The 13,450-nt window shown below is 43.4% G+C and overlaps 1 protein-coding gene across 1 annotated transcript; it reads left to right on the top strand.

Annotated features, from left to right (window-relative positions):
- The first annotated feature begins 3,194 nt into the window (after nucleotides 1-3,194).
- On the top strand, nucleotides 3,195-3,587 carry LOC141641937 (uncharacterized). The gene has a single exon (XM_074450577.1). It carries the CDS (start codon nucleotides 3,195-3,197, stop codon nucleotides 3,585-3,587), a length of 393 nt encoding a protein of 130 aa, XP_074306678.1.
- The last annotated feature ends 9,863 nt before the right edge of the window (nucleotides 3,588-13,450 follow it).

Below are 13,450 nucleotides of genomic sequence, written 5' to 3'. Positions count from 1 at the left end.
TCATGGAACAACCAAGGAGGCCAAGGCAACAACAATGGCGGGTACAACCGCAATAATGGAGGGTCTTATCAGTGTCTGACCAACAGTGTAACTCAAAACTCGGCGGTTAAGCCTACTACTTAAGCGACCACGGTCCAGGGTGGAGGTTAGAAAAACAACGGCAAACTCTTTATGATGGGCAAGCAGGAGACTGAGGAGGATTCTCATGTGGTCACCGATACTTTTCTTGTTAATAATAGATCGTCTTTTGTTTTGTTTGATTCAGGGGCGACCCATTCGTTTGTGTCTAGGGGTCATGCCTTATATATGGGTTTGAGGGAGTATGAGTTGGTGATAGATAACGTGTTTATACCATCGGGAGAGTCAGTGTCTTGTAACAAGTTGTATAAGGAGGTGTCTATGGTAGTTGGGCAAGTGGATTTACCGGTTAACATGCTTGAGTTTCCTATGGATGGGTTTGAGGTCATCGCTGGGATGGATTGGTTGGGTAAGTATAAGGCCAAGATAGGTTGTCGACAAAACAAAGAGTCTTTAAAGGGTCCTAAGGGAGTCAAGGTGTCATATAGGGGGTTTGTTGTAAAACCCAAGATGAAGTTGATTGCAGTGACGACTTTAAATTCATGTTTGAGGAAGATATGTCCGTTGATCCTTTATTATGTGAGGGATACTCGGGTAGAGGAGCCATCATTAGCAGAGATACCAGTGGTTAGTGAGTTCGGCGATGTCTTTGCGGAGGAGATACCAGGGTTATCTCCTAAGAGGAACATTGACTTCAGTGTTGAGCTTAAACCGGGGACGGGACCTATATCTAACGCTCCGTACTGTATGGGACCAAATGAGTTGGAGGAATTGAAGAAGTAATTTAACGAGTTGTTGGATAAGGGATACATTCGACCTAGTGTATCGCATTGGGGTGCACCAGTTCTGTTTGTGAAAAAGAAGGACGGTAGTATAAGGTTATACATCGATTACAGAGAGCTAAACCATGTTACCGTGAAGAACAGGTATCCTTTGCCGAGAATTGATGATCTTTTTTACCAGTTGAGTAGAGTTGGAGTGTTCTCCAAGATTGATCTGAGATCGGGTTATCACTAGCTAAGGATTGCAGATGAGGATATTCCTAAGACAGCTTTCCGATCGCGGTATGGTCACTATGAGTATGTAGTGACGCCTTTCGGGTTGACTAATGCACCGGCAGTGTTCATGGATCTGACGAACAGAATTTTTAGCCCGTTTCTGGATAGTTTTGTGGTGGTTTTCATTTATGACATATTGTTCTATTCTAAGACTAAGGAAGAACACGAGGAGCATCTGAGGTTGGTACTGCAAACCTTGTGAGATAATCAGTTATACACCAAGTTATCCAAGTATGAGTTATGGTTAGAAAGAGTGGCTTTTCTGGATCATGTGATTTCAAAAGAGGGTGTGTCGATGGATCTTAGTAAGACTGAGGTGGTGTCAAACTGGGAAGCACCAAATAACGTTGCTGAGATCCAGAGTTTCTTGGGTTTAGTTGGCTACTATAGGAGGTTTGTGAAGAATTTCTTTAAGATCGCTAGACCGATCACGGTTTGATGAGGAAAGAGACCAGATTTTGTTGGGATGAGAGTTGTGAGACGGTGTTCCAAACATTAAAGGAGCGTTTGACTACAGCTCCCGTCCTGGATTTACCCGAGGGAAGTGAGAACTTTTAGGTATATACCGATGCTTCGAAGAATGGGTTGGGTTGTGTTTTGATGCAGAATGGGATCGTCATTGCCTATACTTCGAGGCAGTTAAAGCCGTATGAGGAGAACTATCCTACTCATGACTTGGAGCTGGGTGCGGGTTTTGCTCTAAAGATTTGGAGGCACTATCTGTATGGGGCAACTTTTAAGGTGTTTTCAGATCATAAGAGTTTGAAGTACATCTACAATCAGAAGGAGTTAAACATGCGTCAGAGATGATGGATGGAGCTAATTGGAGAATATGATATGGAGATCGTCTATCATAAGGGAAAGACCAATGTGGTTGCAAATGCTTTGAGTAGAAAGAGTGTGCATTCGCTATCCATTGCCATGTCACTGATGAGACTGGGGGATGAGATGACTAAGATGGTGATTCATATGATTCGCAAGGGAGATGACATCAATGATTTGACTATCGAGCCTGAACTATATGATGACATAAAGAGGAAACAGGAACTTAATCACAAGATTTCGGAATAGAAGACAAGGGTAGGAGATGGCACAGTTTTGAGATTTTCTATCCATACATATGGCAGTGTTCGCTTTGATGAGAGGTGGTGTGTACTTAGCGACATTGACTTGAATAAGGTGATCATGATTGAGGCTCATTGCACTCGTTATTTGGTACATCCGGATGGTGACAAGCTCTATAAGGACTTGAAGAAGACGTTTTGGTGGCTCGGTATAAATAAAGATGTTGCAGAGTTCGTGGCTAGGTATTTAACTTGTCAGAGGGTAAAGGGAGAGCAATGGAGACTACAAGATAATATTCAATCACTTGAGGTACCGGAAAAGAAATGAGAATCAATTTCTATGGATTTCATAGTGGGGTTACCGAGGACTTAACAGGTTAACAATATGATTTGGGTGATCGTCGATCATTTGACGAATTCAGCTCATTTTATTCCAATGAAAGATACTTGGAGTAAGATTCAATTGGCTCTTGGGTACAGGAAGCATGTGGTACGGTTACATGGGGCACCAAAGGATATAGTGTTAGATAGAGATGCGAGGTTTATATCACGGTTTTGGCAAGAGTTGCAGGAATTGATGGGGACAACTTTAAAGATGAGTACGACGTTCTATCCTGCAACAGATGGTCAAATTGAGAGGATTATCAAGACTTTGGAATATATGTTGTGAGCTTGTGCTATAGAAGTTGGTGGGAGTTGGGAGGATATACTGGATCTGATAGAGTTTTCATACAACAACAGCTATCACACGAGCATTGGGATGACACCTTTTGAGGCGTTGTACAGGAGGAAGTGTAGAAGTCCGGTGTGTTGAGATGATAGTGCTGAAGCTATGGTTTTTGGATCACGAATGGTACAAGATATGGTTGAGCAAGTACACTTGATTCGACAGAAGATGAAAGCAGCTCAAGATTGGCAAAAGAGTTATGCAGATCTACATCGCGGAGACATAGAGTTTGCGGTAAGTGACAAGGTCCTCTTGAAAGTGTCACCTATGCGGGGTGTTATGAGGTTTGGAAAGAGAAGGAATTTGAGTCAAAAATTCATAAGCCCCTATGAGATTTTGGCTCGGGTAGGTGAAGTAGCTTATCGGCTAGCTTTACCACCATCAATTGATCGGGTGCACAATGTGTTCCATGTCTCACAACTTTGGAAATATGTGAGTGATCCGTCACATGTGCTCGAAGTAAAGAATATTGAGTTGGATGAAGCTCTAACTTATGCGGAGATACCAAAAGCGATATTGGATCATAAGGTGCGCAAGACAAGGAATGGTGAAACCGTCTTGCTTAAGGTGTTATGGTCTAACCACAACATGGAGGAAGCTACTTGGGAGCCGGGGGAGGGTATGAGGGAACGTTGGCCATACCTTTTCGAGAAGGTATGATTGGTTTGGGTCGTAACCGTTGTCTTTTAAGGGGGTTAGGAGATGATTGCATGTGTGTTTTGGGAGGTAGTTTTGGAGGTCGGTATGGTTATGTTTCGGGTTGTGTGAACAATAGTTGGTTATAGTTAGGTTTTGTTGGTGTCTTTTGAGTTGGGTTTTGTTGGTGTCTTTTGAGTTAAGTAGTTTGGTTTTTCATGTTGTTTTGGGTATGGTATGAACTTCGGGGACGAATTTTGTTTTAAGGAAAGAAGACTGTAATACTATGGTTTTCTAGTCTTAGCTTACTCGGTCGAGTAGCCCATACTCGGTTGAGTAGGCTGTCGAGTGTTTTTAAACAGGCTACTGGTTTGGGAACACTCGGCCGAGTTGTGAGATAATCGACCGAGTAGGTTGTACTCGGCCGAATACCCCAGGTACTCGACCAAGTACCCGGTCCGATGGGATTAATTTCCGCGGTTTGATTAAGGTGATTAGTGATTATATATATTTCGTATTAACAGTTACTAATTCATTTTATAAAAACCTAAACTACGTTCCTCATTTCTCTAATCACCTTAATCACTCCCAAGGCTATTGATCGATCACGAGTCTTCACTTTTTGTCTTTTCGTACCGGTTTCGTTGGTAAATCTCTAGTGCTTGTTAAACAAATTGTGGTTGTGTTTTAAGGTTTGCCCTAATTGATTAGGATGGGGGTAAAGTTTCATTAGTATAGTTTGTGATATTGTACCATTGTGATTCTTGCTAGGTGACGGGTTCGTAGAAGAACAATTCTAGCATCCTTATTGTTGTTGATTCAGATTTGCGAATAAGGTAGGGTTTCCCTACTCAGTCGATTGCGTAATTAATTTGAGATTGTTTATGATTGATTGATTAATATGCTGCGTTGGATTGAGATTGGTTGAGTAATATTGTGATTGATATTGTTGTGATGGGACCATGTTCGGGAGATGGTCCCAACCTCATGTTCGCCTCTTGTGGCTCCCGTCACAAGGGGGATGTGCACATTAATGATCTGGGTGCGCTCGTTGCGATGAGTGGGGCTTAGGTGGGCATGGCTGCAGTCCCCCACTGGCGGTGAGGGTTACCTGTTGCGATGGGAAACCTGGTATAACTACACACTTAGGTGTGTATGTAATACTCCGTATTTATAAGTCTTGGGGTACTCTATCGAGTAGGCCCTACTCTGTCGAGTAAGGGTAAGTGGCGTTTTAGAAAAGTTTCTGACCTGTTGGGTACTCGATCGAGTAGCTGGGGCACTCGATCGAGTAAGGGGGTACTCGATCGAGTACCTTGGGTACTCGATCGAGTGTCCGGTTTTACGGAGAGTTTTCTCGGGTTTTGTTAATTATGCGATTAAGGTATTTAAGCTTCGTCGTCGTTATTCTAAATCACTTTTACAAAACCTAAATTACTGTTTAAGAGAGAAAGCAAACAAGTTCATCTTCTTAATCGCATTCTTAGCAATTCCGGAGTTCGACGGTCGATTCTTGTCGTTGATTATACCGTTGAGTTCCTTGTGTCGAGGGTAAGATCTATGTACCCTTTTTATTGTCTTTCCTTTGATTTGGTTAAACCCTAATTTAGAGATTGGGGGTTTTATGTGTAGTATGTGATTTGGTAGCCTCTATGTGTTGTATGATAGGAGGAGGGTTCATAGAAGAGGCTTTTTAACTCAAAGAGAGAGACCGTCGATTGTGTGCATACCAGGTAGGATTTCCTACTCAGTATTAGTCCCATAATGGGATATTGGTTGATGTATTGTATTTGGTTGTTTGATATAATAATTGCACTGTGATTGTGGTTGTGATCGTTGTTGATGGTTCGCGAGGCGTGGCCTCGGCTGAGTGGGGTCACTTGCGGGAGTGACTTCACGCCCTAGTTTCGCCTTCAGTGGAACCCGCCACGAAAGGGATGTGCACATTAATGAACAGGTTATCGCTCACTATGTGGAGCGGGGATTTGGTGGGTACGGTCGGTCCCCCATCGGCGGGCTAGTCCAAAGGGGACGATCGATATTGAGATGATGGGAATTGGTTGGTTGTGTGTGTGTGACAGTTAAGTCATCTGCTTTATCTTATCATTGTTGTTTATATTGATTGTGTGATTAGTACTTGACCCGGTGTTGTTTTGTAAACTGCGGTGATCCATTCGGGATGGTGAGCGAGATATTGAGCAGTATTGAGATGAGTACTGGGATAGCTGGGATGCCACGACATGATGATAGGAGTCTTCCGCTGTAGCTTATTAGTTATTTACATTTCAGTTAGAACAGTCAGTTTGAGAACATGTATCGTACTTTTGGTTTGGTTTTGAGGATTGTAACCATTCGCTAATTATTTATAATAAACGTTGTTTCTTCATTGTTGTTTGATTATCATTGCCTCGGGTAACCGAGATGGTAATGTCTTCATACCTGAGTGGTCCTGGTAAGGCACTTGGAGTATGGGGGTGTTACAAATGGTATCAGAGCGACGATCCTGAAACCTGTAACCAATGAACCTAATGAACATAGGGAGTGAATTAAAATGAACCCGGGGTAAAAGTTGTAGGAGCTAATGCAAAGGCTTGGGAGACGTCCTAAAGTCGCGGGGTCGCCCTACAACTTTGAACCGGCCACGTGGGGGAAGTGTTTGTCGAGTCGTATGTGTGTTTGGTTAACTTGTGTAAGAATGTGATGAAATGTGTTAATTGTTGGATGTTCGAAGTTGAAGGTTGAGAATGTTAAAGGTTAATGAAATATGTGGAAACTGTTGATGAAATGATAGCATGTTGAATGTTTTACAACGTGGCATTTAATAACATGATGAAATGATCTCGTAGATAGTAGAAAAGATGAGTAGCATGTTTATTATGAGATAATGTGTTTATAAAGTTTAGCATGTTAGCATATGACGTAACATGCGGGTAGCTTTTATGAATTGGCATGACTCGATCGAGTGGGACTGACTCGATCGGGTGGGTTTTTGACGGTTTTGAGTCCAGAATCGTGTTTTTGGGTACTCGATCGAGTAACTAGGGGTACTCGATCGAGTAGGGGGTCACTCGATCGAGTAGCCTAGCTACTCGGTCGAGTAGGTAAGAGATCAGAAGGTCTGTTAGGGGTCTGATGTTTGGGCACTCGATCGAGTAGCCCGTTACACGATCGAGTGTGTTTGGGAACTCGATCGAGTAGGTCCTGGGTGGCGTGTTTTCGTGTTTTGAAGTTTAGTACGTGTGTTCATATCTACCCTTTCTTATATATGTATAGTTTCAAGATGCCGCCCAAGAAGACCGCTTTGTATGAGAGAGCGAGCTTATGACCATGGATGACATCGTTAAGATGTTAGAGCACCAGGATGCTCTTACTGAGACCCTAAAGAAAGTGAATGAGGATAAGAATAAAGATAAGGAGAAGGAGGTTGATCACTCTAAAATCAGCCTCTATATAGCGAGGTTTAACCCGAAAGAATATAAGGGAGTTGGGGAGCCTAATCTTCTTGATAGTTGGCTGAGAGAGATGGAGAACATATTAGACTTGGTTCACTGTCCTGATGAGATGAGGGTGGAACAGGTTGCGTTCTATCTGAGGGAAGCAGCTGGCAAGTGGTGGGATTCAGTGAAAGTGAGTGCTAAGGAGATATATACAAACCAAGGCTTACCTCTTATACCTTGGGAGGAGTTTCGTAGGGCTGTGAGGAAGGAGTTTGTACCGGAACATGTGAGGAGTAAGTTGAGAGAAGAGTTTGATGGTTTTAAGATGACCGCTGAGATGTCTGTGGCTGAGTACTACAGGCTGTTCAATGAGAAGTCTAGGTATGATGAGGATATGGGTTTGAGTGAGGAGAATCTGGCATTGAGGTTTGAGAGGGGGTTGACCCCTAAGATTATGGATAAGTTACCCGTGGGAGTCCTTACTGTTGTTAAGGAAGCTTATGAGAGGGCTGGGAGAGCTGAGAGGTTGGTGGAGATGGCTCAGGAGAGGTTAGGTGGTGAGAAGAGGAAGTCTGAGAGAGATGGTGGTGGCCAATCGAATCACAAGAAAGGCAACCACAATCAGTCTAAGGGATTTTCTTCGGGTCCGGGTTCGATCTTTGGGGCTTCCTTTGGGCGTGGCCGTGGAAGTGTGAGTAATAGTTGGGGAGTGACCTGCTATAGCTGTGGTGGTGTAGGCCACAAGAGACAGATCAATTTAAAACAAAGTATAAGAAGGTGTGAATGAATACAAATGGGATACGCACGCTGCTCGGCTGAAGAGCGTTCACATCCCGCCGGTAGACATTGTGAGAAGAACGCTTGCTCTTCGTCCGGCACATGGTCAATCCCTCACCACGGGGTAGGCCCTCTCCAACGGCTCCGTCCTCTTGGGCGCGAGGCCCGGAAAGTAAGAGTACACCCACGCCTGTAAAACAGAATAGTCAATGACGACCTTTCGATAAAAGAAAGGAATTTACTTTGGTCTAAAGGAAGGTTCATACCTCCAACAGTAGCTCAGGTCCGACAGCGCCAGGAGAAGTCCCCTTCTCCATCAACTCCGGACGAACCATGGCCCTCATAAAGCGGATGAGGACCGCAAAACCAGCAGTGACCCAGTCCCAACGCCCTAGGGAACTCAGGTCAGAAAGAAAGGGGAGAAGCTTCGTCGACAGCCTCTCACCCTTGTCTCCGAGGTAAATCGAAGACAAGAACCACCAAAGCCACAGACGAGCCCTCTGCTCAGCTGTACAAGGAGGAGGAGCCGTCTCCCTCCCATCGATCACCACCAAAGCCGGGGTCTTCCCCGCGAAGTAGTCTCGAACATAGGTACTGGGTACCAAACCCGGCACCGCAACAGCCTTCGGCGACAAGTTCCAGCCGATCAACCTCCTCGCCTCGGCCGAATCCGCCCTCATGCCGCCTCCCGGCCACACCATCTCCTCGATCCCCACGGCACCGAAATCATGCCGTAGTCCTCCAAGGTGACTCCCACCTCACCAAAAGGCAGGTGAAACGTGGAAGTCGTATCCCAAAATCGATCCAAGAAAGCGCGGACCAAGCTAAGGTTGGCCCGCAACTTCCTCTTCACGATATCCCTCCAGACCTGAACCAGAGGACCGAACGCTCCACGCTCGATCATGGCTCTCTCCTCCTCCGACAGCCGCTCGTAATGCTCCATCGCTGTCGTATACCCCGAGAATGACCGGATGTTCCCGGCCTCCTATTATGATTTGAAATAAAGCTATCTTTAGTTTTGAGCAAATTTGAAAGGAATTTGAACAAAAATAGAAAAGGATAGGTAATGAGTTAGGGAATTCCTATTTACCAAGCTCTTCACCGTCCTGTAGGACCTCCGGAAAAGGACAAATATCACCTCCTGGGAACGCAAAAACATGATAATTTGGGTCCCAATAATCAAGGCAAGCATCCAAGAACGGTTTTACAACCTTAATGAGTTTCAAACTCAATAAAGACCCAAGGTTATAAGCACCCATATCGTGCTTCTCAATGTTCGAAAACTCATTAGTCCATTCCTTCAAGCGAATCTCCAAAGTATTCATGATGATAATTTTCTCTTGAAAGTTTATTGAGAGTTTTTATGTGAGGCGACGAAGGAGAGACGGAAGAATTATATGATTTAAAGCTTCGTCGACGCTTCTATTTATACTAATTGCTGTTTCCAAAAATCCGTCGAACCGACTGCGCTTGGAACAGCGCGGCGCCGCCGCGCCTCTTCAAAGGGACGCGGCTCATGCTGCGCCTCTTCCCCACCTCACTTCGTGATTTCCGCGTTTGGATCTTTCCTAATTCTATAAACGAATAATTTCCTATTCCTACGGGATTTTATTTTGGTAAATCCGAGAAATTTACCATGCTTCAGGTTTCCTTAATCCGCGGACGCACATTTCGAGGCGACATCGACATTTTCCGCCATTTTTCTCGCACTTTTATATTTAGTTTTCATTTTAATTCTTTTTTTATTTCAACATTTACTTAGTCATTTCATTTTCTTAATTTCTATTTTTTTCCATTTTCTAACTTACAGATTTCTCTTTTTCTTTTTTTTTCGGGGGTAACCCTCCCTACCGTCCGGTCATTTCCGGCAAAATTTTTGCATTTTCACGTCCTTTCGAGTCTCATTTTGCGCTAATTAAAGGCCCTATGTGTATATAAAAATGTATGTGTTGCGTGATTTTCTATGTAAATTTCGGCGGATGATGACGGCATAAACCGTTGTCTACCAAACCTGTTCAAAAGCTAACTGCAGTACAACCAACACAACCCAACAAAGCAAAAGGCACTCAGGCCGTCGTATATACAACAAAAAAGCAAATGTACAAGCAAACTGGGGGCTTCGCCCCAAACAAGTCCAAATGTACAACTGGGGGCTTCGCCCCAAACAGGTCCAAAAATCCAAGTAAACTGGGGGCTTGCGCCCCAAAGCAAGTCCAAAATGTTCAAAATCAAAACCACGCGACTCATCATCTGCACCCTCCAGCTCGGCAACCCTCGCCATAAGAGCGGCAATCTCGGCGTCCCGAAACTCGAGCTCCCTCGACAAACGAGCCGTCTCCTCCCGAGACCGGGTCAACTCTCGCTCCAGCTCACGATCATCCTGTGGACAATAATAAATTGGCTCATGTCAATCAATCCAAACAAAACTGAAAAAAACCAAAAATCAAGGAAAAACAAATGAGGTTCATACCTGACGACCCCGACCACCGACGAGTGCCTCGATGGCGGTAGCTCGCAGCCGGTTGGCCACCCTCCATAATGCCACGAACCGAGATGGCGCGACCTGCATTTCAAAAGTAATTCTCAGCAAAATTGAACAAATTCAATCAGATGTGTTCTTACACGAAAACTATGCAAAATAGGAACTCACCCTCCGAATCAGATGCTGCCATCATCTAGGCCAAGGATCCGTCACAGCCACGTCAAAGTCACGCAACTCGGAGATCGTCGTCCTCCCAGTAGCGTCAGTGTACTCAAGGGTCTCGGGATACTCTGGGGGCTCGATGCCCGCCGCCTCAACCTCCTGCAAAGACAAATGGCTCTCGTTAATCGATGATCTTTCGTCGCAATTCTCGAAAATCAAGATCCAACAAGAAAACAAAAGATACTCACCACTACTGGCCAGTACGCCAACCTCCCGTAAAGGAATGCCGAGTAATCCTCGTCAGGGAGAAGAAGGTCGTCGCCACTAGCACCAGCCAAGTCCGCCTCCCTCTCAGCCTCAGAAGGCTCCCTAAACATCGTCCTAGGAGGATCGACGGAACCGTCAACGCGCCCGGAGCACCGACGAGCTAACCGCTCGCCCGGATACCACACAGACCCATCGACGTCCACAACAAAGAACTCGAGCTCCTAGGTCGAAGGACCTCAGCAACAAAAGGAGGCGCTCCAGCGTACTCCGCCCAGGGTCTGGGCACCCACTGCGACAATGTAAAGGCAAAGATCATTCCGGAAGATGAAGGGCATACTTTTTGTCTTCCGGAAGAGATATTATTCAACATTCTACTTCGTATTCCTGCTAAAGATCTACATGAGGTTGTGAGATATGTCTCTAAGCAGTTTTTTGATATAGTAACCGACCCTATGTTTGTTAGACTGCATCATCAAATGTCTTCTGCTGGTTTTCTCATTCAAAATCCTGACGACGATTCTAAGATGTCTTATATTGAGGCAGACAGTGACACAACTAGTTTGAAGGTGACCGAAATTCAAATCCCGTTTCCAGCCAGAATTATGGGTTCTTTTAATGGGTTAGTCTTGCTTCATAATTTGACATACCCAGACATATTTCATGTTATGAATCCTGCGACTAACGTGGACATTAGTCTGCCTCCATTGAAAAGGTTGTACGATATTAACTCGTATGCTGGGTTCGGACTTACTTCTTCTGGTCTTTATAAAGTAGTTCATGCTTTGGCCTCCTTCGAATGTCTACGGATGAGTGTATTTACTCTGGGTGTTGATAGAAGGCGGCGAACTATTGATCTTCAGGGTATATCAATATCAAATGATTTTGATCTGATAGTTGCATTCATGAATGTTCCACGCTTTATTGCAGGATTTATTTATTGGTATAATGATGTCGGCCTTAATGGTTTCGCATTGGATGTCAATACTGAAATTCTTTATCAGTTTTCCCCTCCAGTGGACCTGGTTACAGGTGATGGTAATCCGAACTACTTTCTAAGTGCGGGAACATGTCTAGGCTTAATAAAGCATAAGGGAAATGTATTGAGATTCTGGAAATTGACTGGCGTAAGAACTGGTGAGTGGACTCAAGTCGCCGAGATCAATATTCAACCAGTGCTTAGCAGGGTTGATAAAACGTTTTATCCTAGCAAACTTTCGGATCTGTGGCCTGTTAGGTTGATTAATGGGGTTTTCTGGTTTTGCCGTCGTGTTGACGATGGGTATGTCGTAGTTCGCTACGATCTAGTTAGCCAAAGCTTCTCGTCTTTCCCCATCACTCAGGTACAAAGTAAAACTCTTATTCATCCTCATGTACACAGTACACACATTGCTTTCACCAGGGAGTCGGAATCGCAAGCCTAGGATCATTTTTCCCGATGACTCAGGTATACAGCGACACTCTCATTTATCCTCATGTACACACATTGCTTTCACCTTAGAATTGCAAACCTAGGATCGTTTCTAGTTCCAAAGATGACTGCAATTATTATTAGCAAATGTTTATTTATTCCATGTCTTTTTTTCGAGTTTTTATGAACTTCTCTTTGTATCAGTTTGAGATAATTATTACAAATTGGGAAATTACCAGTTTGTGAGTACAAAGTTACTGTTGTTATTTTTTTGTTTTTTTTTTTTTTATCAATGTAGTTGTATAATGTGGGATTGAGTTGGACGTTTTTTTTATAAATTGTAATCGTCCTCTATCCTAAGAAGCGTGCTAATGGATACAGCTTGGCGATTTAGTGACCTTCAGGGTATATCCATTGGTATCCTGGAGAAGTATGATTTGATGCATAATCTACGCTTTATTGCCGGAATTACTTATTGGTATAGTGTTGTCGATTTTAATGGTGTTGCATTGGATGTCGACACTGAAAAGATATATCAGTTTTCTCCTCCAAAGGACTTGGTTAGAGATAATGATACTCGGACTCCAATCCGGTTTCTAAGTACAGGAACATGTCTAGGCCTAATAAAGAAAATGGGAGAAGTATGGAGGTTCTGGAAATTGACAGACGTAAAAACTAGTGAGTGGAATGAAGTCGCTAGGATCAATATTCGACCAGTGCTTAGCAGGGTTCATAAAATATTATCTCCCAGCAATTTTCGCGCTGTGTCACCTATTAGGTTGATTAATGGAGATTTCTGGTTTTACCATCGTCTTCCGGATAAGTATTTTGTGGTCCGTTATCACAAATAGTATTATACATCCTGTTGTATAGAAGCATTGTACATCAGGCTCATATAATATATGATTAACAATCTATAGCCCATTAAAAAAAATTAAAAATGTTACTTCAACAACGTAAAACTTAACGTACTGTAGTTCTCTCTTTAGCAAAAGTTCCCCTTTCCCCCAAATTTGATCTTATATAATATTTCAATGTCTATAAACTCGTAAATAGTACGCACATGAATAATACGAGTTATTATTATATACAAAAAAAAACATGAGCTTAAAAATTCAAGTTAAAAAGAATACGAGCTATTATGAGAAGAATACGAGCTACTTTGAAAAGAACACGAGCTTTCGAGTTAAATTTTATGTAATGTGCTTTCAAAAAAACACGACCAAATAATGTTTCAGATGTTATCGTATTTCATAACTAAATGTCTACGAACTCATAAATTGTACGCACATGAAGAATACGAGCTACTTTTTTTAAAAAAATGAGCTAATAAGAATACGAGCTATTATGAGAA

Source organism: Silene latifolia, chromosome 2 (assembly GCF_048544455.1).
Source record: "Silene latifolia isolate original U9 population chromosome 2, ASM4854445v1, whole genome shotgun sequence".
Classification (NCBI taxonomy): Eukaryota; Viridiplantae; Streptophyta; class Magnoliopsida; order Caryophyllales; family Caryophyllaceae; genus Silene; species Silene latifolia.
This window is presented reverse-complemented; position numbering and strand designations above follow the sequence as displayed.

What these genes read in the sequence shown, in the direction of transcription:
- LOC141641937 (XM_074450577.1), top strand. Translation starts at nt 3,195, where the DNA reads ATGCGGGGTGTTATGAGGTTTGGAAAGAGAAGGAATTTGAGTCAAAAA.